General features: G+C 45.9%; 1 protein-coding gene across 2 annotated transcripts in view; it reads right to left on the bottom strand.

Moving 5' to 3' along the window:
• The window catches only part of alk (ALK receptor tyrosine kinase), a 386,248-nt gene that overhangs the window by 11,999 nt on the left and 347,532 nt on the right, over nucleotides 1-26,717 (bottom strand). For both annotated transcript variants that reach the window (XM_052085650.1, XM_052085651.1), the window contains exons 16-25: nucleotides 15,522-15,689; nucleotides 13,717-13,815; nucleotides 10,579-10,734; nucleotides 9,486-9,599; nucleotides 7,047-7,233; nucleotides 6,458-6,548; nucleotides 6,220-6,284; nucleotides 5,999-6,128; nucleotides 5,438-5,535; nucleotides 2,435-2,527 (exon numbers count right to left, since the gene is read on the bottom strand). In XM_052085650.1, coding sequence (XP_051941610.1) covers nucleotides 2,435-2,527; nucleotides 5,438-5,535; nucleotides 5,999-6,128; nucleotides 6,220-6,284; nucleotides 6,458-6,548; nucleotides 7,047-7,233; nucleotides 9,486-9,599; nucleotides 10,579-10,734; nucleotides 13,717-13,815; nucleotides 15,522-15,689 — 1,201 coding nt within the window. The remainder of the gene's footprint in view (nucleotides 1-2,434; nucleotides 2,528-5,437; nucleotides 5,536-5,998; nucleotides 6,129-6,219; nucleotides 6,285-6,457; nucleotides 6,549-7,046; nucleotides 7,234-9,485; nucleotides 9,600-10,578; nucleotides 10,735-13,716; nucleotides 13,816-15,521; nucleotides 15,690-26,717) is intronic.

Raw genomic sequence — 26,717 nt, 5'->3', positions numbered from 1 at the left:
GAGTTTAAGGGAAAAAAATGTGCATCATCACTGCCTCACTCAACACATTCCCTTGTGTCTTGCTGTTGACTGTCTCGCATTCCAGGCAAACAAAATGGGCCACCTTCAGACTTAAGTGCAACTCAAAAGTTTTCATTTCACCTAAGCTGCATAATTTTTAGGGGGTGGGGGGGGCATGCAACATGGGGAGAACATGCAAACTCAACATTGAAATGTTGTAATTACTTTACCTTTCGACTCTGAGGCAGAGGCCCTCACCACCTAATCGACTGTGTAGCCCTGACAAGCTTTTTTTTGGGGGGGGGCTTCACTTGTGTGCCCGCATGCGTGCAAGTCTCTGTGTGAAGAATACCAGCACGTGTGTGCGCCTGCGGCTCTCCTCTCAGAATATAAAAATATGACATTAAGCTCCTTCCCTACTCTCACTGCGATGGCCTTAAAAGGACTTGCATGTCCCTTGTCGCACAAATAAGGGCCGCACCAGGAAACAGCAAAGAGAACTTGCAGACAGCGAAGCGCCACTGAGCATGAGGTACCCTCTCATTCTTTTGCACATAAAAGCAGAGATAATCCAAGTCTGAGCACAACTGCTGGAGGCTGCAATAAAAAAGCAAAATCTTGGCGAGGCACCTGCAAAACTGACATCAGCAATTAAATCAAACTCTCCTAATGTGGCACCCGGGGGGCAATTGAGCAACCGCCTTAACCGGATGTGACTTTGGACCCTTCCCTGCCCTCACATAAGACTTTTTTCACAGAATGCTGCAATGATACAGCTGCATGTTTTGACACATTTCCCCTGCTCTAGTCTCTCTCAGATGAAAGCCGAGGATGATTTCCCTACTGAATTGGGAACTCGTGGCATCATGTGGAACTGCACTGGCCGTGTTAAAATGTTTGAGATGAGAATCTTGTGATGCTTGGAGGCTACTGAATGGTTGTTGTGATTAGAAGCCGGACTGAGAAAGCCCCTTGGAGGTAAAGTTTACAACATTTACAGAACTTAATGAGCCTCAGGGACAGTGCAACAATTCATTTCTATAATAAACTCTGCACTTGAGTGGTCACAAATTTAGGGGCATGCAGAATATGCAATCTAATGAAAACCAATGCAAGACTTGTTTTAAAGGTTCCGCTCAGACAAAATAGTCGATATTAATTGACACTGTCAGATCTATTGATTGAATAGATTGGCTTCTATTGTGCTTGTGTCTGCGCCTCTGTCAATAAGGCATCATTCTGCATTTTGATTATACTCGATGTTTGGCAAAAGAACAAAAGCAAGTGTAAACATAAGCTCAATGATCTTTTGATAATACAGGTATAGCGGTAACTACACGATTGAATGTCAAGAGTATCACCACAGCACTTCGAATCTCATCAGAAAGCAAATAAAATGTTCCAATTCATAAATAATCCTGCTTTTGGATCCTGAACAGTTGACTTTTACGACTTGGGGACATACTTGCAGCCTTGCGACTCTGGAAACAGTATTAAAATCTACCTGCAGTGAGAGTATAGCTTTAGCCCTAAGGAGTCGAGAAATGGGCTACTGCTGCGCCCCATGGGACAATGCATTTTAGCCAATTGCTGTTGACAGGATATAATTGATAAAGCAGTTTTATCAAACCCTCAAAGGCCTTTATAAACACTTTGATGTGATATAGGCTATCTGTAATATGTTCAGTAAGTGTAAAACTAATACCCCTTTCCCACTGCCGCAAAAACCATGGGTAAACATGCTTTTTTGGGCAGTAGGAAAAACTCACTGGCCAGTGTTGATCCGTGTCCGCCAGTACGCCATGGGAGGCGGGTTATGATCGCTTCCGATGCAGTTTGAAAGCCTAACATGGGACTTCCTGGTAATTATGTGATGACATAGGGCGGTACGTGATGCGTCATAACATCGCGCACCATCAGCCTCGTATATAGCACGGCCCACCCTCATTTTCGGCCAAAAATTCACATCGTCTACGTTGTCTGAATAGTAGCAAAGAGTTGATCTGCCGCTGCTTTTTGACCATTTTGAGGACGATAAAAACATGATAGGAGAAAGAACACTCGCTTCCATGTTGCTTTGTTTACCACCAAGAAATCTGTCGCACTATCATCTACGCAATCACAGCGTCGTGACGTAACCAGACGCAAAGTGGTGGAAGGGGGTTGGAGGGGTGCAGAATCGCCTTCAGTTGGTCAATGGTAAAGGGACAATAGTTGCGTGTCACCACGGATCACTAGTACCCGGTGGGAAAAGGGTATAAGTCTCTCCAAGTATACATCTAAAGCAGTGGTTCTTAACCTTGTTAAAGGTACTGAACCCACCAAGTTCAGATGCACATTCACTGGTCTAAAGTGATACAAAAAACATTGTCGCAAAAACGTTCATATATTAATCTGCTGAATATAATTAGATTGTGTTGTGGAAAATTCTTACCTGTAAATATCTCGAGCCATCCCAAAATCTCCAATCTTGGCCACGCGACCTGGTCCTTTGCACGTCAGCAGGCAATTACGAGCCGCAATGTCCCTAAATAATGAAAAATACACGCAGAGTCAAGTGTCAAAATATACACAATTTGTTATCCAAGTTCCTTGAGGTCTCATCTTTGCAAGAAGTTTATCAGAGTAGTTCATATATTTGCCCGTCTTTCACACTTGAAACACAGGCACATACTCCCACATTGGATCAGAAGCTCAGTGTAACTAATAAGTTGCCATCAGCATTGCTGCTAAAACTCATAGCTTCCTGCAAATACAAACGGTGACTAAGATGAGAAAAAACATAAAAGTGTTCTTTTCACATGGCTGGGTTTGTTATTTTTTTGAGTAAGAATATTTCAGTGCACACATTGTTCTCTACACTCGTTTTTGGAGGAAAACACATTGTACTGAATCCCGAGTCGCATGACTTTCTTCTGAAGAGACGTCAAAGAGCAGAGTGCATACATCTTTTCATCGGGCGAGACAAATGGGCACCAGGGCTAATAAATTGCCAGAATTGAACATCAAAATAACAGCATGTGACACACTGCTCTAACGGAATCATGAGACTGGGGCAGAGCTGCAAAACACACAACTGGAAGCAAGATGACCAATCATAGCATGTGCGGACTTCAGACAGCCGTCCTCTGATGAATGTAGATGTGAAATGACACAATGGGGATGTAGTAATAGCTCAGATGGAGTGGAACAGAGAGTCTTTTTATGACATGGTCTGCGGTGTTGCATCCCTTCATTGTGCCCGTAGAGACTGAAAATTATTCAAGAAATGTATATTGAATAATTCAGGAAGGACTAAAATCAACAGACAATGTGCCTTATATTCCGATGCGCCTTATATTCCCCATTGAGTTGTTTCCCTGTTTGTGTTCCTATTCCTATATCCAGTGGTGATTATTAACAGGTACCAATTGTAACGGGTTCTGCCTGACACAAATTGACATGTGCATTCGAACAACACACACTCAAACTGACGACAACTTTGTCAGCTCTGCGCAGCCATGATGAAACGAAGATAATACCAAAAGCAGAGTTAACTACTGACTAAATAAAGGAAGGAGACAAGCAAGACTTTCAAAGGACATTTAGCCCATTGTGGATGTGAGCCCACGAGGTTTGTGTACCTTTTTGTTGAATCAATTGTCTTCAGAACTTTTGTCTTTCATTTGTTGTTTTGTCATGCCATTTGTATTTATATTTTTCATGTCCATGTTTCTGACCAGTTCCCATGAGTTGCCAAGGAATAAACCCTGTATTTTTATGCACTTGGTGTCATGCTTCATGCTACATCCTGAGGGAGCTACAAATGGATCAGCATTCTGATTTCTTGGACGTAGTATTTTAAATGTTCTTTAAAGCTCTTTGTTACAGCTGCAGCGGCTGTGAAGACTCTATATGAATATAGCTGTATTTTATTGTATTGTGTGTTTAGTGTCGCGCCATCTAGTGGATGCATAACGCACTATGGTCGCTTCTATTCTATGTGCCTTATAATCCAGTGCACCCAATATATGAAAATATTTTTAAATAGGCCATTCATTAAAGGTACGCCTTATACTCCAAAATACTCTTATTGTGCGGACAATACGTCATTTTAATGAGCATTTATTACCCAAACAATTTACAGTAGTAGTACACATGAGTACCGACATTTGGGACCTAACGACAATCCTATTCAATACCAGGCAGTCTATCTATTTCGCAGTGGGCATGTTATGTTTCTTTCCTTAGGTCTTCCCGATAAAACGCATGGAATCACATACACACAAATGTACATTGGTGCAGACTAATATGACTGCCGTAGTCCTTGCTTAATGGCTTGGAAGGAGTCATGCTAATGATTTGATTCTGCTGGTAGGCAAGGACAAGCCTTGGAATGCAGCAAGAGCTTTCACAGACAAGCCTTCAGGGAAGGGCACAGAGCAGAAGTGCGTGCGGCGCAGTAATGGGAGTCTAGCCACTTATTAAAACAATGTTAACAGGCCTCTCACTGTAGACATTACTCACAGTGAATTAGAAAGAGTTTCAAAGGCTCGTTTTCCTGCAGCATTGCAAAGAACTCTCTCTTTGTGATTGCTGTTAAACTATTGACTATTTAAAGAGCTTTGGTTAGCCCGAACAGCACTTTACTGCCCTGAGAGTAGCACTCCACGTATGCGTTTCTAATTTCTAGCCTTTTCAAAGGAAGTATGGGATATTCACCGCTTTTTTTTATATTTGCCCATCTGACCTCATTCACTTGCCCTTTCCTCCAACTCAAGAGAACGCACCTTCATAAAAGTGGTAAATGTCCACAAGGAGAGCGTTAGTGCCCATTTCAATACATGCAGAAAGACGGGCTGTATCGAAGGCCAGTGAGCCATGTTTGAAGACGCAGCCATTAGGTGGATTGATGGGGCTTTACTGCTCCATGTGGGAGCAAATTCGGTTTAATAGGCCTCGTTTATCAATGGCTAATACCTGACCTGAAAGGGAGATACAATTCAATTGTCTTGATGTGACTGTGGGAGGAAATTTGACCTTTCCCCATATTGACTTATACTTGACCTTCCATGTGAGGTCCATAACAATGATTTGGGGGTTCAAAGAGAGTCTCTTTAAAATCTCCAGGTTGCATCCATTGTTTTCTGAATATAATGCTTCTGGATATAAAAGAAATAGACTGTCTGTTGCCTTGTTTATAAACTTCTTATTCGTCCTCTTAACTATAATATCAGAGGCAAAATGTGTCCTTTTGTTCAACTTTAGCAGGTGTAGTCACATTAAACTGAATTCTTGTTCATGCAATCTGTGAAAATTGTTTCTGTCATTTGCATTCCATATTCACAATGTATGCATTGTTTTCTTTCCCATCTGTGGTATCTCTTAAGAATACAAATTCTGGAACTCATCCATATGCTAAATGTTTTTCCTTTATAAAATGTAGGGATTAAGATACCTATGGATGAATTGGTTCTCCTCCAGATACTGGCAGCCTTTGGCGATGTCTCGCGCTACATTGAGAAGGTCAACCATGGTCAGGCTGGACGGTTGCTCCTAAGAAAGAGCCATACCAGTGCATTGCATTCACACATGAGTTCAAATAAAAGAGGGCATTTTTGAAGTGCCTGATGTTTGCATTAAATTTTGCGTTTGTGTGGTCAGACGATAAGTGTGAAAATGGGTGTGAATGTTGTTTGGCTATATGTGCCCTGTGCTTGAAAATGGGTGTGAATGTTGTTTGGCTATATGTGCCCTGTGATTGACTAGCAACCAATACTCTCCTCTCATGGGGTGTGGTCCATTGCAGAAACCTTGATCTCAGTCCCAATCAAACACCTTTGAGGTGGATTAGAACAGAGTTTCGGAGCCGGGCCATTTTGACCAACACCCGTTATCTCCGAAGAGCTGTCTTTCGTCAGGCAGTTCCCAAATGTGTCAAGGCAAAGTGTCCCAATATTTGTCCCAAATTGCATCTATATTTGCCACATGAACAATGATGAGCTAATAAATGTCTTACCACTCGAGGTCTCATCTCCCTGAGGAAGGTCTTGAGGTCTCCACCAGTCATCAACTCCAGTAGTATGAACCTAGGCATTGCCTGCAGACTGACCCCTACACACCGCACAATGTTCTGGTGGCTGAACTTACTACAGAAGCAAAAATATAGGAAAGGAAAGCCTTGGATATGTTGACTTTGCACGAGCAAATATTTTGGAGAATTGACAAAATGTCTGGTACCTGATGATTAGAGCCTCCATAAGGAAGTCCAGTTCATCTTGTTCTGAGCAAACCTCAGGGAGAGTCTAGTTTTCATACAAAAACATAAGAGCTCATTGCAAAGGACTCATTTCAGCGAGTGTGCAAATGAAATAAGAATCAGAAGGTTATTTTCGATAGTCTTCTATCATGAGAAAACATTTTTCGTACACACGTGCCAAAGCCTTTAGGAAACAGTTTTGGAAGGGAGAGACATCACCTTAACTGCCACGTGAAGTGGACTCGGTTCGCCAGGTATTCCCACTGCCAACCCCTCATACACTTCACCAAAAGCACCATGACCAAGACCCCTGGCGAGAAATTTTTGCATCAAGCATTTACAGTCACTTTTACATGGATTACTTTGGGCAGAATTCTCTATTTATCTACTGGCGGAAGGGCTGAAAAGCAGATTTCGCCAACCCCATTAAAAAAAAAATTGTGATGACAATTGGAAGTTACACAAAAATATTAAAGAGAAACTGAGAATAGGTGCGAATGTGATGTTCCGGGGATCCTGTTGTATTTTTTGGACTCTTCTAGATGGCATTCTCTTCACATTGTCAGCCCTTTCACATAGGGCTGACAATGTGTGACAACACATTGACGTGCCTTTTCTGAAGATATTCTTCAACCAAAAATGTCATTTAGAGGAGTCATAAAATACAACTGGTTTATGAAGCAGCTTGAAGCTTTATTTTCCCATCACTAAAATTTAGCATGCTCTACCCTTGATGCAATATTAACAAACATGCCGGCAAATACTGACTGCTAGTAACATATAAAGTGTGTCCTGTAGTTTTATTCACCTGGCGAGGGAGATGTTGCGTCGTGGCACTTCCTTCAGGTCGTTGACTGACGCCGTCTTGCCAGCAAAGCAGTAGTTTGGATTATAGTCGGTCATGATGGTCGATGCCTGCAGTTTACTGAGCTTGCAGTCTGGACTCTGTAGCTCCAGCTGAATTGATTGCAGCTCTGTGTGTTTACGTCTGTACACTGGAGAGGAATATACATTTTTCTAAAATAACAAGTCTTTCAACAACAACAAGCTTTATAACCATCTTGTAGCTGAAACTCTCTCTCTCTGTTTGGCAGCAATCATCGTTGCGATATTTGTCTTTCAAATGTAGTCCGAATGTAGAACAGTAACAAAATCACTAAAAGCGAGATGAAATCACATATGAAAACAACTCACGTAGGCAAATGGGGGTAAAGCAGCTGAAAGGAAGTTGATACAGCACTGATACAGCACTGACCTGTGCTATGCACACATTAGTCCAAGTGAGAACAGTTAATGTGTGCGTTTTTGTTGAAAAGTGTATGTGTTTAGAGGAGCTATTTAACAAGTAGTGTCTACTGTGGAAGATTTGTCGGCCTCCAGCTAAGCTGCCATCCATCATTAGCACATTTCATTGGCGCACAGAGGTAGTCCTCACCCCCTGCCTTGCCAGTGAGCAGAGGTGGGAGTCTGAATACGTGTGTGCGTGTGTGTAAGCTCTCCACTCCAACTATGAGGGGGCGCGTGGGTGCGCATGTGGAGGAGATGATGGCCTGATGAGTGCATGTCTGGCAATAATGGTCCGAGAGCTGCTGGGCAATTGAACGTGTGCACTGGCTGCAGGGGCTTCTTGTTCTGACAACAATATATTAAGTGCTGTCCAAGGGGGACCGGGAGGGATGTATGTTGCATTTGTGTGCGTGGGTGTGAGAAGGGGATCATCGGTAAATTCAGAGGCAGAAACTCAAAAACCTGCAGTCAACTACAACTCTGAGCTTCATGACTTGGACATAATACTGCACCGTTTGAAGAAATTTTCTTAGCACTCATAAAATCTACGCATTTAATTCTGTTAAGTGTAACTTCATATACGGTAATTGTTGCTTTAGTGCGAGGATCATAAAGTCCCCTTGGTTCAGTCTCTTTTTGTCCTCTATCTCTCTGATACTGTAGAATCACGCTTTGCCATGAGCAAATGTTGTGTGTCTGTGTCTGTGTTAGGGGGGAGGGAGTTGCCGGTTGCATATGGCAGACGATAACTGCATAATCAGGTGAGGATACACAGCATGACCTTGCTTAAGGGGTAATAGTTGGAAACTTCTTAGCGGCAGTAATTCCGGTTCGATTTAACCTGTCTCCTTGCATGCAAGTTTACTTCAATTGCAATTCAAAGTTTTCTTTTTTGCTCCTGTTTCTTGTATACGAAAGGCTTAACATTTTTTATTTTTTATTTTTTATTTTATGTGATATGCATACACACACTCACCAACCAAAATATTACAGGCATGGACAATCTATGATAAATTCCAATAGACAGACCCAAGGAGGAAATCACAAAACCTCTGTCAAATTAATACTTTACTTTAGGCCTTAATCAACACAAAGCATTGTGATATCTGTAAAGGCAGAAATTTGTTGATGTTTTTTTTTTTTTTTTTTGCTAATTGTCACCTTGTATCATCCATCATTTTTACAAAAATGGAAAGATCCATTTGAACAAACCAAAAAGGCTACGTCCAGCAACTGCAATGCATGTTGGTACTTGCAGTATTCATCATTGCTTTGAAATTCATAGAAATGCTGCACATACACCAAACATATCAAAACAAAGGTGTGTTGTCTGACCATTTTTCACACCCAGCAAAAGACGGCCTTTACAGAGCTATTTCAAATAAACATTTCCATTCCAACTTGCTCAGAAATATGTGTGACGGGAAATTGAGTGCCATCCTGCGTAAAACCTCCACTGTCTCATTTCAGATTGTCTTCTTGTGCACCTATTTGCCGAAACTGCCCACAAAATAAGTGAGTGATTGATTTCCCTCACTGATTCGACATGATCAATCGTCCAGAAAACCTGCAGACAAAGGCTGGCTAGTGCCAACGTGCAGGACTCACTGAAAATACTACACTTCATAGATTTTGGGGCATTTATTGTCAATGAATAAGGGGCAGCACGGTGCAAATCTTACCTCAGGCCCTCCTCTTCAGAGTTTATATATTATCCCTGCATTTGGATGGGTTTGTATGTATAAAGTGCTCTATAAATACTGTTGACTTGACTTGACTTGACTTGACTTGGTATCTTTGCAAACAGACTATAGATAGGCTTGTGTTGCTGTTGTCCCTGCGCCGTTCTGTGTCCTACCCCGTGGAAATGTGCAGTGTGGAAGCGAGTTTAAAGCGTGATGTTTAAAAAATACAGTATATATAATATCTTGTGTCTTTTTGCCGTCAATGGGACATTTACTTATCATGACGCCAGACACGGCCAGCAGTAGTGCAGCGATGAGGGCCGAAGTCCCAACGGACAGACCGAGCGCCAGGTGGGAGAGAGATGGCTGGGGAGGCAGCAGGGACACCTCTGCATGACAAGGGAAGAAAACAGCATTCCAGTTGTTACCGTCCCAAGAGAACCATTAACATTCCCTTTGCCTTTCTGATCCTCTCCTTAATTAATGATGTGAACGAGATGACATAAGAAAGCTTGAGGGGCTGTGCGGCACATCAATTCCTCATTGACTTGACGGGAAAATCTCTTTGCTCTTGTTCAAGCTGAGGAACAAATGTGCCCGCCGAGAGGGACCATATTGTGACGGTGACCTTTTCTGACCGAGTGACATCCATTAATGCGCTGCGTGTCCTTACAGAGAATACATTTGCAAATCATCAGGGCAAGGAGAAACTCTAGGCCATAAAGATATTGTATTGTATTGAATACCGCTATTATATTGATTGTAATGATATGGACATCTCCCGTATCCATTTATTTCAGATCAACATTAGTGTATTCATCTGACATGAACAATTGTAATTGAAGAATATTGCAACTGAATTGGTTTCACGAATTAGCCCTTTGTTCAAGCTTAACCCATGACAGAACTCATTTTTAGTGAAGGTTGACACGGTTTAAATAGACAGAGCCGCTTGCAAGAACGCCGGATCATGAATAAAGATTCCAAATCCGCTTTAACTTCACAAGGGACTGACTCTTTTATCATAAATCCTGAACATGATAAGAGGTTTCATCACGCTGGAGCAGAGATAAATGACTAATCTTGGAAAGGCACTCAACATCTGGAGCAACAGTTGCTCATAACACCATTAGGTACAGTGTGATTATTCCCAGTGTGCATGTGTAATTTTGAATGCATAAAAACACATTATAACATTTACCAAGATAAAGATTCACTAAATTACTGAGCCTCGAAGACATAATTACATTTTCAGATTAATTCATTTTCTATTCACAGTCACAGTTCATTAAAGGTACATTTAGATTCAATTCAATCTATTACGATCAGACCCCGGAAGGGAAATGTGAGATGACACAAGCGTCGTACCTGTAGAGTTAATGCAGGACGTGCCGTCGGGTGCCAGCATGAGGTCATCGTCACAGGAGCAGACAATTTTGCCGCTTACCTCGTGACATTCGCCGCTCTCGCAATAACTGCAGTTCCATACTGGACTGATGATCACTTCTCCATCGCTCTCCATTGCTAATTGAGAAACACAGACAGAAGGAATGTGTATGAGGATTGTTTTGTATAGTTATAACCCACGATACAGTACACAGTATTTGGCCAATTGTTAAAGTGCACAAAGAGAAAGTTTTTCTAAATTTCCAAAGGTTTGTCCCTCTCATGTTGCAATGTATCAAAAAACAAACTATTTTGGTGGGTAATGTTTGATTTTTTGTGAATGAACATTTTTATAGGCCAGGTAAAAAATAAAAACGACCGTATTTTTTGCAATATAAGGCACACCGAAAAACATTCAATTTTCTTGCGCCCTATAATCCAGTGCGCTTTATATATGACATTAACAGTCTCTTTATATTGCTCATTGAGTTGTTTCCCTGTTAGTGTTCCGATGCCATCTAATGGTGATTATTAGCAGGAACCAATTGTCACCTAAATTTTTCTGCCTGACATGAATTGACATGTGGATTTGTCAATGCATAATCAAACTGACAACAACTTTCTGAGCTCTGCGCAGCCATTATGAAACAAAGATCATCTCAAAAGCATAGTTTTTGACTACATGAAGGAAGAAGGCGACAAGCAAGACTTCTAAGTCACAGTTAGCCCCTTGTGGATGGCGAGCCCAAGAGGTTGTGTATATTTTTGTTGAATTAATTGTCTTTAGAACTTTTGTCTTTTATTTCTTTTGTAATGCCATTGTATTTATATGTCCGTCTTTGTGTTCTCATGGCTTTGTTACAGCTGCAGCGATTGTGAAGGCTCTATATAAAGATAGCGGTATTGTATTCCCTTTAGCACAGCTCCATCTAGTGGAAGCATAGCACTACCACAGCCACTATTGTAGCTTCTATTCAATGCGCCTTATAATGTGGTGCACCCTATACAGCATATGACAACAGTTTTAAAATAGGCCATTCACTGAAGGTGCGATTTATAATCTGAAGCGCCTTGTAATGCAGAAAATACAGTAATGTATCATTGCACACGTGGCATCATTATTCTATTCAATCTTCAATATAGCTCATGTATTCTGAGCTAATGTTGCTTTGTTACTGCGCATGAACAGCAGCGACACTGAAATGTTTGTTATGAGAGACCTGTTCCTTATGTATCGTATCTGAGCGGTGTTTCCCAACCACGATTGAGCCAAGCTTCTGCCATTCAATGGAAGGAAACTTAATTTTTCTGCCCGTAACTATTTTGCCAGCATTGATAGATGAAAAAAAGATACCTTGTAATTAAAAAGTGCAATTGGATAATTTCCTGTGGCATCCTTGATGATCTCTCATGGAACACTGGTTGATCTATCTGCTGATGCAAGTGGATTTATCAAGGAAGTAATCTGCCTTTCGCAGGGACCACATCCATACATATTTTGTGCCTGCATAGCAATATACAACTGCTAAATGAAGCTGAAGAGCAATCTCTATCCTGTTTTTTTGGGATGCCAGCCGCAGCACATGAGAAATGGGTCCAATATAGATTCATTAGGGGCTGTTTGTTAAAAGCGTGCAATATTTACGAGGGCATCGCAATCATATTCATCTGTACTATGCTGCCCTCAATCATTTTACTATCATTGTTTTATTATGACAAGAAACCGACCAATCACAACATGACCATATTCATGTCATTTCCCCATAGCAGGACAAATAAAGGGATATCTTATCTTATCTTATCTTATCTTATAATATGTTATCCAATACATGGGTTGAGATGCCCTCAGTGTTGTTGCGTTTAACTGGTGGGCGGAGCAGCACCTTACTGCAATCAATCTACTGCGCCAGCCGACAATAAGCAATGGCGGCTATTTAGATGCGGCTCCAGTGGAAGGTATTTAGGATTCAGCCTCGTTGTCAGCTCCAGGAGTATTTAAGGTTGGTTATTATGTGCTTCTGTGACTTTTGTGTTCCGTTATTCCTTCCTGTGTCTTCACAAGAAAGTTTGTTTATGTTGAAGAACTTCTGTGATTTTGTGTTCTCATTTTCTATCCCTTGTAGATAGATTTGGTTTTTGTTTATGTGCCCTATATCTTCTTCTACTGTGGCTCTGTCCATCGCCTTTCTGTTGGTTTTAGTGTCAACATGTAGTTTTTTTTAATGATGACTGTTTTTCCTTGTTGTGAGTTTCCTCTTTTTTTGTTGTGTCTTGTTCTTACTTGTGTTCAAATTTTTATATCTGGTCCGATCATTGCAGAAAACTGGGAACAAAATGAACCATGCGGACGTACAGCAATTAGGACAGGTTTTGTCCGACTAGCAAATGCTGGTGGGTCAGCAGGACCATTTTATTGAGGTTATGAAGGCCATAACAGCATTGACTTGAGGCGTGTTGAGGCTCTGTGTGTGCAACTTGTTCACGGTCAGGCTTCTATTCCTAATTTCACGGTTCTTAGTTCAGCTGCTATTATTGTACCTTCCAGCGCTAATCAGTTCTATTTTCAAGAACCCAACATTCCAGATCCCACTCATTATTCCATGGAACTAGGTAGTTGTGGGCAATTTTTACACCGTTGTTCATTAGTTTTTGATCAACAAATTTTCAACGACTTGACTAAGGTGGCTTTCACCATGACTTTGTTCAGTGATAAAGCTGCAAAATGCACCACAGCGATAAGAAAACGGTGTTTGTCTGTTCTTACCAGCCTTTATTGCCAAAATAAGAATAGCTCAAAATCAAACACCTGCTCATTAAACGTGTGTTCCGCATCCATGGCAGTCTGTGCAATCTGGTGTCCAATTCACATCACAGGTCTGGAGAGAGCTACAGAGAGCTATGGTAGACTGAGCCAGGCTCTTTTTTGGAATGTGTTGTCACCATAAAAATCCAAGTTCGTAATTATTTGCTAAAAACAACAATGTTTATCTGTTTGAGTGTGTGTGTGTATATACATATATATATATATATGTGTGTGTGTGTGTGTGTGTGTGTGTGTGTGTGTGTGTGTATGTATGCATGCATGCACACTTTTGAAGCAGCAACATGTTTTAAGATCACCTTTCAGAGGGAAGAGGTAGGGATCTCCAGTTGGACCAAAGAGGGATGTGCCATCATCACCATCGTGTTTAGGATTGTCATTTAATGATGTGTTACCACCTGGAAAGAAAATTAACAAGGGATTAACTCTCTATTGTAATCAACATCCATCCATCCATTGACTAGACTGCTTGTTCTCATTACAGTTGCTGGAAAATAATCTCATCTGACTTTTGGAGAGAGGAAGTGTGAATCTTGGACTTGTCAGCTGTCAATTACAGTGCAGAAATAAACAATCAATATTCAATTAAGCTAGGATGCCTGTTTTTTAAATGTGGGAGGAATGAGGATGCGGAGAAAATTTGTTTTGTCATGGGAATAAGATGAAAACCCCGCACACATCTTGCAATGCAGATTCAAACCATGTCAGTATATATTTACTTTAGCGTTGCATAGGAGATGGATTTCATTAATAATATCCTATGGAAGGAACACAGAGAGTAGAAAATAGGACAGGACAGGGATAGTGAGCCTGGCAGCGCTACACACCGGTGGTGTAAGTGGTTATGCAGTTCCAAAATACCTCTCTGGTCTTTAGAATGAAAATGAGAGGACTGTCCAAGGAATTAATCAAAATCGATGTGAGAGTAGCCCCACACCAAGCAACTAGGCCCGGTAGGCGTCTCCATAGAGATACATTTCGCAGCCGAGTGTGAAGCGGTTGGGATGAAAATCAGCACCTCCTACTCTGGCATCCCTTCATTGGCTCCCCATTCATTTTAGAGTTATTTTCAAGATCGTCCTCTTTGTTTTCAAATCTCTAAATAATCTCGCGCCACCTTACCTCTCTGAGCTCATCCGCCCCTACACACCTGCCCGGCGCCTCAGGTCTGTGGACCAGTCTTTGTTAGAAGTACTGTACCAAGAACTAAACTGAGGCTCAGAGGGGATCGAGCCTTTTCTGTTGCTGGTCCCTCTCTCTGGAATGACCTCCCACTGAACATTCAGCAAGCCTCCTCGCTGCCCATCTTTAAAGCCCTCCTCAAAACCCACTTGTATTCCTTGGCGTTCGACTCAGCATGATTTTACTGCTTGGTGCTTTCTACCGCCTTTATTACCATTTCGTCTTACTGTTTATTGTGTATGTTAAATCGCTCCATGTACAGGACTTTGTATGCAGCGATGGCTGTTTCAAAGCGCTCTATAAATACTGTTGACTTGACTTGACTTGACTTGACATTACTGAACACCATCACACATGCATGTTATCCATCTGGTGTCTGGAGTTCCTGCGCAGGCACAATTAGGACAGGTGAACTCAGGCTCATCCATCTGAGAGGGAGGGATGGGACAAAGCGCCCACCCCAATGAGATACCATTTGAGAGCACTGAATCCACTGCCAGGGACCTTGCCACCGGATCACCGCCCAGAAGATGAGACTGGGATGGGGTAACCACCATGCCAACCCTATGACCAGTGCACCCTGCTACGACTACTCACCCACAAAAGCATATACATGTACAAGTACATAATGGGGTGCATTAAAAACTGTCGGAGCCAAGCCTACCTGGCCTTGTATGGGTGTCTGTTTGTGGACAGCAATAAATGGCCTTTATTGTGCTTTTATGCTTGGTAGAGATAATCTTACACTCTGGTGGAAAACATATTCACGTGTTAACTATGATGTAACATTTTCCAAAAATATTTTGCTCCAGGTGTAACATTCATACAAAAAAAATGACACTGTCAAAATGAATCTTCCATCAAGAATATGGACGTTTTGACACTTCATAAAAAGTGATAGACAAAAGTCTCTTTTACTGACCTCTGTAGCCTCCACCACCACCTCCGGCAATACAGCCACCTCCACCACCCCCAAAGCCACCTCGTGTCTGCCAGAACTTTTGACAGGCCTGTCCTCCTTGTCCCCCCAACAGCAGAGGTCTGCCGCCCTGACTGACAGGAGCACTGGCATTCCATCCTCCACCCCCACCTGTCACCAGATATAACATACATTATGTCTCATATGATAAAGTCATCAAAATCATATTTGGTCTGTGACTGAGTGTAATGACCAAAGAGAATGGCATTTGATTGATGAGTATTAATGGTTTTAGTTGTTTAACCCTTTCAGGGACAGCGGTTACTACAGTGGACAGCTTATCATGTTGTCAGGTTGCAGGGTGCATGAAAAGTTTAATTATTCTCATGAATACAGTTCAGCTGTCTTTTTTTGTTTGTTTGTTTCAGAGATACAGTATAAAAGACGTGCGCTGCCCGCTTGTCCTAATATTGACACTAATGAGGTTGTGAGATGTGACATTAGTTCAGCCTTTCCATTTTGAACTGCAGCCAGACGGTCCCAAAGATGATAACTGGGAAAATTATCACGTCAAAATGATGATCATAGATGGGATGAAGTCAGAGCGGGACTAAATGGCAATTGCTATCCTTTGCCAACCAAAAGGGAGAGCTTTTAGTCCCATTTCCACAACAAACTTGTTTCCTCAAGATTTTTTAGATATTGACATGTTTTCCTTGATAAGTAAAACATGTCAAAAGTGTATATAAAAAGTCGCTACATCCCCCTTTTTAAGTACTTTAAGTACCCACTTTTTTGTGTTTCATCAAAATGGGATCATAGGAGGAATATATATATATATATATATATATATAAGAAAATAATAGAAGAGACAACAGAAAATGAAGAAACGTTGAAACAATCTCGAGAAAAGTGGGTCAAAGATCGGCCAGGTTAATTGGCAGCTGAGGAGAAGTTATGTAATTTATATTTAAAAAAACAGAAGCCATTCAGTTACGAATGTATTGCACTTTAGTTTACATATTTAAATCTTTCGATATTAAGACTTGAATGAGGCAAAATAACATGCTTTTTCACTCAAATATTTTGTTATAATCATTTGTTTCAGATGTACTGTAATTATTTTCTGTATAAAAATTAATTTGGTGTTCAAAAAGTCATTTTTCAAACTTGAGTACTCAAGAGGGGGTCATCTTATAATCAGGGCCGTCTTATATTCGGGCCAATACGGTATATATATATATATATATATATATATATATATATATATATATATATATATATATATATATATATATATAAATATATATTAGGGCGGCCCGGTAGTCCAGTGGTTAGCACGTCGGCTTCACAGTGCAGAGGTACCGGCTTCGATTCCAGCTCCGGCCTCCCTGTTGTTCTCCCCGGGCCTGCGTGGGTTTTCTCCAGGTGCTCCGGTTTCCTCCCACATTTCAAAAACATGGATGGCAGGCTGATTGGGTGCTCTAAATTGTCCCTCGGTGTGAGTGTGGGCGTGGATGGTTGTTCGTCTCTGTGTGCCCTGCGATTGGCTGGCAACTGATTCAGGGTGTCCCCCGCCTACTGTCCGAAGACGGCTGTGATAGGCGCCAGCACACCCCGCAACCCTAGTGAGGATCAAGCAGTTCGGAAAATGGATATATATATATATATATATATATATATATATATATATATATATATAATTTAATGCCCCGAGTGCTCCGACCACCACAAGCACGACTGTCACCTTTACCTTCCAGGCTCTCTCCAGCTCCTCTCTGAGCCCTTGGTATTTCTCGAGTTTCTCGTGTTCCTTCTTTCTGATGTTTCCATCACTTGGGACCGCTAAATCCACTACAACGGGTTTCCTTTGCCCTTTATCTATGATCACGATATCTGGTTGGTTCGCCATTACCATCTTGTCAGTCTGCATCTGGAAGTCCCATGGGATCTTCGCTCTGTCATTCTCCACCACCTTCGGAGGTGTTTCCCATTTTGACCTTGGGGTTTCCAGTCCGTACTCCGCACAGATGTTTAGGTAGACAATGCCAGCCACCTGGTTATGACGTTCCATATAGGCTTTCCCTGCCAGCATCCTACACACTGCAGTTATGTGTTGGATCGTCTCAGGAGCCTCTTTGCACAACCTACACCTTGGGTCTTGTCTGGTGTGGTATATCTGGGCCTCAATGGCTCTGGTGCTCAGGGCCTGCTCCTGAGCAGCCAGGATGAGTGCCTCTATGCTGTCCTTCAGGCCAGCCCTCTCTAGCCATTGATATGACTTCTTGAGATCAGCCACTTTAGTTATGGTCCGGTGGTACATCCCGTGGAGGGGCTTGTCCTCCCATGATGGTCCCTCTTCCAGCTCCTCATCCTCTGTTCCCCATTGTCTGAGACATTCTCTGAGTACGTCATCCGTTGGAGCCTTCTCCTTGATGTATTCATGGTGCTTGGATGTTTCATCCTGGACAGTGGCTTACACTCACTCGTCCCCGGCCTCCTTCCTTCCGGCTTGCGTACAGTCTCAAGGTGCTGGATTTGGGATGGAACCCTCCATGCATGGTTAGGAGCTTTCGGGTCTTAACGTCCATGGTCTGAATCTCTTCTTTTGGCCACCTTATTATTCCTGCAGGGTATCTGATCACTGGCAGGGCATAGCTGTTTAGCTATGCCCTGCCTAGCTGTTTTGATCCCGGGAACAACATCAGACATCTCAGTCCAGAAATGTGCAGTGCTGAATGAATGAGGGACTGACACCACCCGAGGGGTGAGATAAGGATTTTTTATATATAGATAGATAGATAGCACAGAAGGGCATTGGCAGAGATACCAGAGGTGCCAAACATCAGCTCCTGGTTGACAGAACAGTCGCACAAGACTGCAGGTCCCGACATACCAACCTGTGCACAGCATTACAAGAAAGCCTATGACTCGATGCCACATACATGGATCACTGAATGCTTGGAGTTGTATAAGCTGAACAGGACCCTAAGAGCCTTCGTTGCAAACTCGATGAGGATGTGGAAAACCACATTTGAAGCCAATGGCAAGCCACTTACCCAAGTGTCCATCAAATGTGGCATATACCAAGGTGATGCACTCTCCCCACTGCTCTCTACATAGGACTGAACCCCCTAAGCCAAGTAATCACCAAGACAGGCTATGGATACCGCCTCAGAAATGGAGGTACAATCAGTCACCTCCTCTACATTGATGACAAAGCTGTATGCTAAGAGCGAAAGGGACATAGACTCCCTGATCCACACAACCAGGATCTACAACAGCGTCATCGGGATGTCATTCGGTCTTGAGAAATGTAGTCGGATGGTGACTAAGAGAGGAAAGGTAGTCTGCACTGAAGGGGTCTCACTGCCTGAAGGAACAATAGCAGACATTGAGGACAGCTACAAGTACCTCAATATACCACAAGCCAATGGCAACCTCGACCTGGCAACAAGGAAAGCGGCCAAATACCTCCAGCGAGTGAGGCAAGTCCTAAGAAGCCAGCTCAATGGCAAGAATAAGACCCGGGCAATAAACAGCTATGCCCTGCCAGTGATCAGATACCCTGCAGGAATAATAAGGTGGCCAAAGGAAGAGATTCAGACCACGGACGTTAAGACCCGAAAGCTCCTAAACATGCATGGAGGGTTCCATCCCAAATCCAGCACCCTGAGACTGTACGCAAGCCGAAAGGAAGGAGGCCGGGGACTAGTGAGTGTGAGAGCCACTGTCCAGGATGAAACATCCAAGCTCCATGAATACATCAAGGAGAAGGCTCCAACGGATGACGTACTCAGAAAATGTCTCAGACAATGGGGAACAGAAGATGAGGCGCTGGAAGAGGGACCATCATGGGAGGACAAGCCCCTACACGGGATGTACCACCGGACCATAACTGAAGTGGCTGATCTCAAGAAGTCCTATCAGTGGCTACAGAGGGCTGGCCTGAAGGACAGCACACAGGCACTCATCCTGGCTGCTCAGGAGCAGGCCCTGAGCACTAGAGCCATTGAGTCCCAGATATACCACACCAGACAAGACCCAAGGTGTAGGTTGTGCAAAGAGGCACCTGAGACGATCCAACACATAACTGCAGGGTGTAAGATGCTGGCAGGGAAAGCCTACATGGAACGCCATAACCAGGTGGCTGGCATAGTCTACCGAAACATCTGTGCGGAGTATGGACTGGAAACCCCAAGGTCAAAATGGGAAACACCTCCGAAGGTGGTGGAGAATGACAGAGCGAAGATCCTGTGGGACTTCCAGATCCAGACTGACAAGATGGTAATGGCGAACCAACCAGATATCGTGATCATAGATAAAGGGCAGAGGAAAGCCGTTGTAGTGGATTTAGCGGTCCCAAGTGATGGAAACATCAGGAAGAAGGAACATGAGAAACTCGAGAAATGCCAAGGGCTCAGAGAGGAGCTGGAGAGAGCCTGGAAGGTAAAGGTGACAGTTGTGCCTGTGGTGGTCGGAGCACTCATCCGGGATCTGTTGCAACCCCCAAACTAGATGAGTGGTTGCAACAGATCCCGGGAACAACATCGGACATCTCAGTCCAGAAATGTGCAGTGCTGGGAACAGCAAGGATACTGTGTGTCACGTCGCGTGCTCGCCAGCAGGTGGCGGGTTCTCCCGCCGCCTGTTCGGCACACCTGCCCGTTATTTCGCGCTGATTACGTGCCTTTATTAGGCGACTCCGGCAGTCATCTCACTGCCGGAGAATTCCTTACCGTGCCATTGCTCTCTATTTGCTATTCTCGTCGTTTGACAATTTCTCGCTGCCCTATTGCCTTACGGCCTCAATCTTCGCGTACTTATTATTGTGATCATATTGTTATCTCGGTAGTTCCTCGCCCTTTATCGTTTCGCGAGCGTTTTCGGTTGTCTTCCTTATTTTTCCCTGGTCCTTATTTGACCAGCGTTTTCTGTTACCGTTCTCCCTGTTCGGGCTCCTTTTGTTCTTTATTAAAACCCCTTTTGTTCTCACAAGACCTTTTCGTTGTCTGCTTCTCCGGGGATCCACCTCGTTTTTTTCTGTTGTGCACGAGGCGATTTCTCATCGCCTCGGGCTCAACGTGACAGAATTCTCCGGCCACCATGGATCCCGCAGACGTCGAAAAGATCTTGTCCGCTCTTGCTTGGCAAGAGCAGCAAATGAACCAGCACAGCCAAACCCTTACGGAACTCCGCGGCGCGGTCTCCATGCTGGCTCACCGGTTCGAGGATTTCGAACCTCGCTTGAAACGGGTGGAGGAACGAAGACACCCTTCCGGTCTTCGTCCTACCACTCCGGAGGCGCCCCCCTCGTAACCCCACTGTATCGAGGGAGCCCTCGCTTCCACATCCCCCGCGTTACGGGGGTGAGCACGGGCAGTGTGGACACTTTTTACACAACTGCTCGCTCGTTTTTGACCAACAGCCGTCCTCCTATGCCACTGACGCCGCCAAGGTGGCTTATATCATGAGTCTCTTGACAGGTCCGGCGGCATCGTGGGCAATCGCGACCAGCGACGCCAAGCCTAATCTCCGCACCTCCTATCCTGATTTCGTGGCAGCCTTCCGTCGGGTGTTCCACCATCCCGTGCGGGGCAGAGAGGCGGAGGGGCGGCTGCTCGCCCTGCAGCAGGGCAGGCGTTCGGTCGCTGACTACTCCATCGAGTTCCGGATCCTGGCCGCGCAGAGCGGGTACGACGATCGGGCCCTGTGTGGACTCTTTCGCCGGGGTCTCAACACGCAGCTCAAGGACGAGCTGGCTACTCGCGATCACAGCACGGACTTGGAGGAGCTGATCGACCTCTCCCTCCTTATGGACAATCGCCTGAGGGAACGGGGTCGGGAGCGAGGAGGTGATCGGTACCCGTCTCGACGTCTCCCGTACCGTGAGGAATATCGGGGGCACGGCGAGCACTCCCGGGGCCGGGAGACAGCATCCGCGGAGGAGCCGATGCAGTTGGGCGGCAAAGACGGTGGCGCGGAGGAAGGAAGGCGCCGTCGCCGGGACCATGCTACACCTGACGGCGCACAACCACCCTCCCGCGCCACAACCAGCTATCCGGGATCGTCTTTCCACGCTCCTCCCGATTACTGTGAGTCACGACCTCGCGCGTCACCCTCCGAGTCTAGGCGAGTCGAAAAGCGACCAGGACACCCCAATAGACTCGAGCTCGAGGCGGAGGTATTCGGCGAGTCCCGGTCAAGACGGGTTCGGGCCCTGGTAGACTCAGGGGCAGATGACTGTTTGATGGACACTAATCTCGCGTCCGAACTCGGGTGCTTCTTAGAGGAGTTGGTTGTTGCGAAGCGGGTGCGTGATCTGGATGGGCGTCTCCTGGCAGTAGTAACACATCGAACGGAGCCGCTAAGACTTGTGTTATCCGGTAATCATATTGAGCATCGCCGTTTTTATGTTATGCGGTCCCGGAACGCCCCGATCATCCTCGGATTACCCTGGCTGCAGACGCATAACCCGGTGATCTCATGGGCGCGCCCCGCTATCGATAGCTGGAGCCCTTATTGTTACCAGCACTGCCTGCAGTCAGCCGTCGGGAGGCACGAACGCGTCACGCCCCTCGAGGAGATCTGCCTTGACAGAGTGCCGGAGTGCTATCGGGACCTTAGGGAGGTCTTTAGCGAGGATCGCGCGCGCTCCTTGCCCCCACACCACCCCTACGATTGCGCGATAGACCTGCAGGCGGGCGCTCCGTTGCCGACCTCGCGTCTGTATCAGGTATCCCATCCCGAGCGTGAGGCGTTAACGGAGTATATTAACAGCTCGCTCGCTGCAGGTCTCATCAGACCATCACGCTCACCGTTAGGGGCGGGTTTCTTCTTCGTGGGGAAGAAGGATAAGTCCCTACGACCCTGCGTAGACTATCGTGGATTAAATGAAATTACAATTAAAAATAGATACCCGCTACCCTTGTTGGACACCGCCTTCGCTCCATTACAATCAGCCACAATATTCTCAAAATTAGACTTACGCAGCGCTTACCACTTGGTTCGCATCCGAGAGGGCGACGAGTGGAAAACCGCGTTTAAGACCCCCCTGGGCCATTTCGAATATCTCGTCATGCCTTTTGGCCTCACAAACGCACCTGCCGTCTTCCAGAACCTCATTAATGACGTGCTCCGGGACATGATCAACATCTTCTGTTTCGTTTATCTTGACGACATTTTAATTTTTTCTCGTTCTCTGCATGAGCACCGGCAACATGTTCGGCTGGTGCTACAACGTTTGCTCGAGAACCGGCTCTTCGTCAAGGCAGAAAAGTGTGAGTTCCATGTTCCCGTCATCTCCTTCCTGGGGTTCATTATAGAACAGGGCAAGCTACGGGCGGACCCCATTAAGACGCGTGCGGTCACTGAATGGCCGGTCCCGTCCAACCGTAAGGAACTGCAGCGCTTCTTGGGGTTCGCCAACTTCTATAGGCGTTTCATCCGTGGTTACAGCCAGATGGCGCTTCCCCTAACCCGCCTTACTTCGACCAAGATCCCTTTTAAGTGGGACCCTGCCGCGGATGCGGCGTTCGCTCGTCTTAAGGCGGCGTTCACTAGTCCCCCGGTTCTGCAACATCCTGACCCCGACCGCCCTTTCGTCGTAGAGGTGGACGCCTCGGATTCAGGGGTGGGTGCGGTGCTGTCCCAACGCTCCCCAGTCGACCAGAAGCTGCACCCCTGCGCCTTCTTCTCCCGTCGACTCAGTGCCGCCGAGTCGAACTACGACGTGGGCAACCGGGAACTGTTGGCTGTGGTCACCGCCTTACAGGAGTGGCGGCACTGGCTCGAGGGGGCTAAGGAACCTTTTACCGTGTACACGGACCATAAGAACCTCGCCTATCTCCGCTCCGCGAAGAGACTTAACGCCCGTCAGGCCCGGTGGGCCCTCTTACTCACCAGGTTCGACTTCGTTCTCACCTACTCCCCCGGATCTAAGAACACTAAGCCTGACGCCCTTTCCCGGCTCCACGAACCTGCGGGGAGGGACCGTTCCCCGGAGACCATCCTCCCGACCCAGTGCATAGTGGGGGCCGTCCAGTGGGAGATTGAGCAGCGGATCCTGTCCGCCCTGGTGGGGGTGCAGGTGCCGGCGGGGTGCCCAGCAGGGAGGCTGTTCGTGCCTCCTGCCCTCCGTTCGGAGGTCCTGCAGTGGGGACACGCATCCAAGGTGGCGTGTCATCCCGGGGTGAACCGGACTGCGCAGCTCGTCGCCCAGCGTTTCTGGTGGCCGGAGCTCCGCCGCGACGCGACGGAGTTCGTGAAGGCCTGCACCTCCTGCGCCTGCGGCAAGTCGTCGCATCAACCTCCGGCGGGACTGCTCCAGCCGCTGCCCATTCCTCCTCGCCCGTGGTCTCACATCGCTGTGGACTTCGTCACGGGCCTACCGCCTTCCCGGGGCCGGACGGTCGTGCTCACGATCGTGGACCGCTTCTCCAAGGCCGCTCACTTTGTGCCCTTGTCCAGGTTGCCGTCGGCGCTGGAGACCGCCAACCTCCTCATCCAGCACGTCTTCCGTCTCCACGGCATTCCGGCGGACATCGTGTCAGATCGGGGGCCCCAGTTTGTGTCCCGCGTCTGGAAGCGGTTCTGCCGGTCCCTCGGAGCTACGGCCAGCCTGACCTCGGGGTACCACCCTCAGTCCAATGGACAGGCTGAGCGCGCCAACCAGGATCTGGGGGCGGCCCTCCGCTGTGTTTGTCTCCACCGTCCGGCATCCTGGGCCGACCACCTGCCCTGGGTGGAATATGCCCACAACACTCTCGTCTCCTCCGCTACAGGCAGATCGCCGTTCATGACAGCCTACGGTTACCAGCCACCGCTGTTCCCGTCCCAGGAGGGGCAGGTGGAGGTCCCCTCCGTGCAGCACCACCTTAGGCGGGCCCATCACGTGTGGAGGGAGGCCCGGGCTGCGTTGTCCCGCACTGCGTCCCGGAACCGGCGGATCGCTGATCGTCGTCGGCGCCCGGCGCCCTCATATGCGGTGGGAGAGAAGGTGTGGCTGGCTGCGAGGGATCTTCGCCTGGCCGGCTCGTCTGCCAAACTGGGGCCCCGGTTCGCTGGCCCGTTCGAGGTCGAGGCCGTCATCAGCCCCGTCGCGGTCAGGCTCCGGCTGCCGGCCTCCATGAAGGTCCACCCCGTGTTCCACGTCTCCCTGCTCAAGCCTGTGTCTTCCAGCGCCTTGGCGCCCCCTCCCGCTCCGCCGCCGCCCCCGCGGGTGGTCGACGGGGACCCGGTGTACACGGTTCGTGCCATCATGGACTCTCGGCGCAGGGGCAAGGGCTTCCAGTACCTGGTCGATTGGGAGGGCTACGGGCCGGAGGAGCGGCAATGGGTGCCTCGCTCCTGGATCCTTGACCCGTCCCTTCTGCGCGACTTCCACACTGCTCATCCGTCCAAACCGGGTAGTCCGCCGGGAGGCGTCCATTGAGGGGGGGGTACTGTCACGTCGCGTGCTCGCCAGCAGGTGGCGGGTTCTCCCGCCGCCTGTTCGGCACACCTGCCCGTTATTTCGGGCTGATTACGTGCCTTTATTTGGCGACTCCGGCAGTCATCTCACTGCCGGAGAATTCCTTACCGTGCCATTGCTCTCTATTTGCTATTCTCGTCGTTTGACAATTTCTCGCTGCCCTATTGCCTTACGGCCTCAATCTTCGCGTACTTCTTATTGTGATCATATTGTTATCTCGGTAGTTCCTCGCCCTTTATCGTTTCGCGAGCGTTTTCGGTTGTCTTCCTTATTTTTCCCTGGTCCTTATTTGACCAGCGTTTTCTGTTACCGTTCTCCCTGTTCGGGCTCCTTTTGTTCTTTATTAAAACCCCTTTTGTTCTCACAAGACCTTTTCGTTGTCTGCTTCTCCGGGGATCCACCTCGTTTTTTTCTGTTGTGCACGAGGCGATTTCTCATCGCCTCGGGCTCAACGTGACACTGTGCAGAACCCTCAAGCTTCCTGGCCTCTGGTAGAGGACCCGAGCTGAATGAGGGACGGACACTACCCGAGCGGTGAGATGAGGATTTTTTTTATATATATATATATATATATATATATATATATATATATATATATATATATGTAGCTGTCCTCTCTCTCTCTCTCTCTCTATATATATATATACATATATATATAGTCCGATACCCGAGATGTACATCCAGATGATGCACTGTAACACATTTAAACTTGTGTTACAGATGTGTGTACACCAGGTGCATTAAATATGTTTTTTTGAATAGAGGGCTATATACTTTTTATATGCACTGACTGAGCAGGGGTGTCACCATTTAAATGTTGTAAATTGAAACTATGACATACAGTACATGAGGTCCCTGTGGTCTTTTAGCCCTGCCGATGGCAGTTTGTTTCATTGCTGCCATCAGTCTTGTCTCACATGCAATATTCTCCTTACTGTGGTCAATGGGCTTCGATCACAAAGCAAATAAAAGAGAGAGAGAGAGCATGGCTGTATAGCTATGACAATAAGTCATAACTATAAGTCAAGGCCCAGGGGCCAGATCTGGCCCGCCACATCATTTTATGTGGCCCGCGAAGGCAAAACAAGCACGTCAACTTTCATGATGCTTGCTAAAATCTGAATCAAAATTTCAAATTACCATCTGTAATCCAAAAAAAAACCAACAATAATAACAACAACAATAATAATCATAGTGATATTGCAAGCATTTTATCGTTACCAAACCCCATATGAAGGTAAACACCTTTTGAAAAAGCCATTTTTCTTGACTTTTGATTTTAAAACTAGTTATCTATGAATGTGTTGTGTGCTGTGTATATAATACTGTATGTGGAGGTGATGAATCATTTGTGTGGATTCACAAAATTTACAGTCATAACGTAACGGCCCCCGACAAAAACGAGTTTGACACCCCTGATGTACAGTACACTGTAGGTGGAAAGGCCTATAAATGTTGTGAATTTAACATGTTGTAGAACAGGGGTGCCCATTAGGTAGATCCTGATCTACCGGTAGATCTAAGACAGGTCCCAAGTAGATCCGAGGAGTGTCGAGGAGAAAAAAAAACAAACAACCATTTGTGTGTCTTTGTACATGTTAATAATATATTTTTTTGTGTTAATGTACACTGCACCCTAATCATCTTATCAGTCTCATTTTCACCCAAAAAATATTTCAAAATAAAATAAAGCAGGTAAATCTTGAATTTACGGTGGCGCGTGATTA

This window comes from Hippocampus zosterae, chromosome 14, assembly GCF_025434085.1.
Source record: "Hippocampus zosterae strain Florida chromosome 14, ASM2543408v3, whole genome shotgun sequence".
NCBI lineage: Eukaryota > Metazoa > Chordata > Actinopteri > Syngnathiformes > Syngnathidae > Hippocampus > Hippocampus zosterae.
Note: the sequence above shows the minus strand (reverse complement) of the source record. Positions and strands in the feature narration are given on the sequence as shown.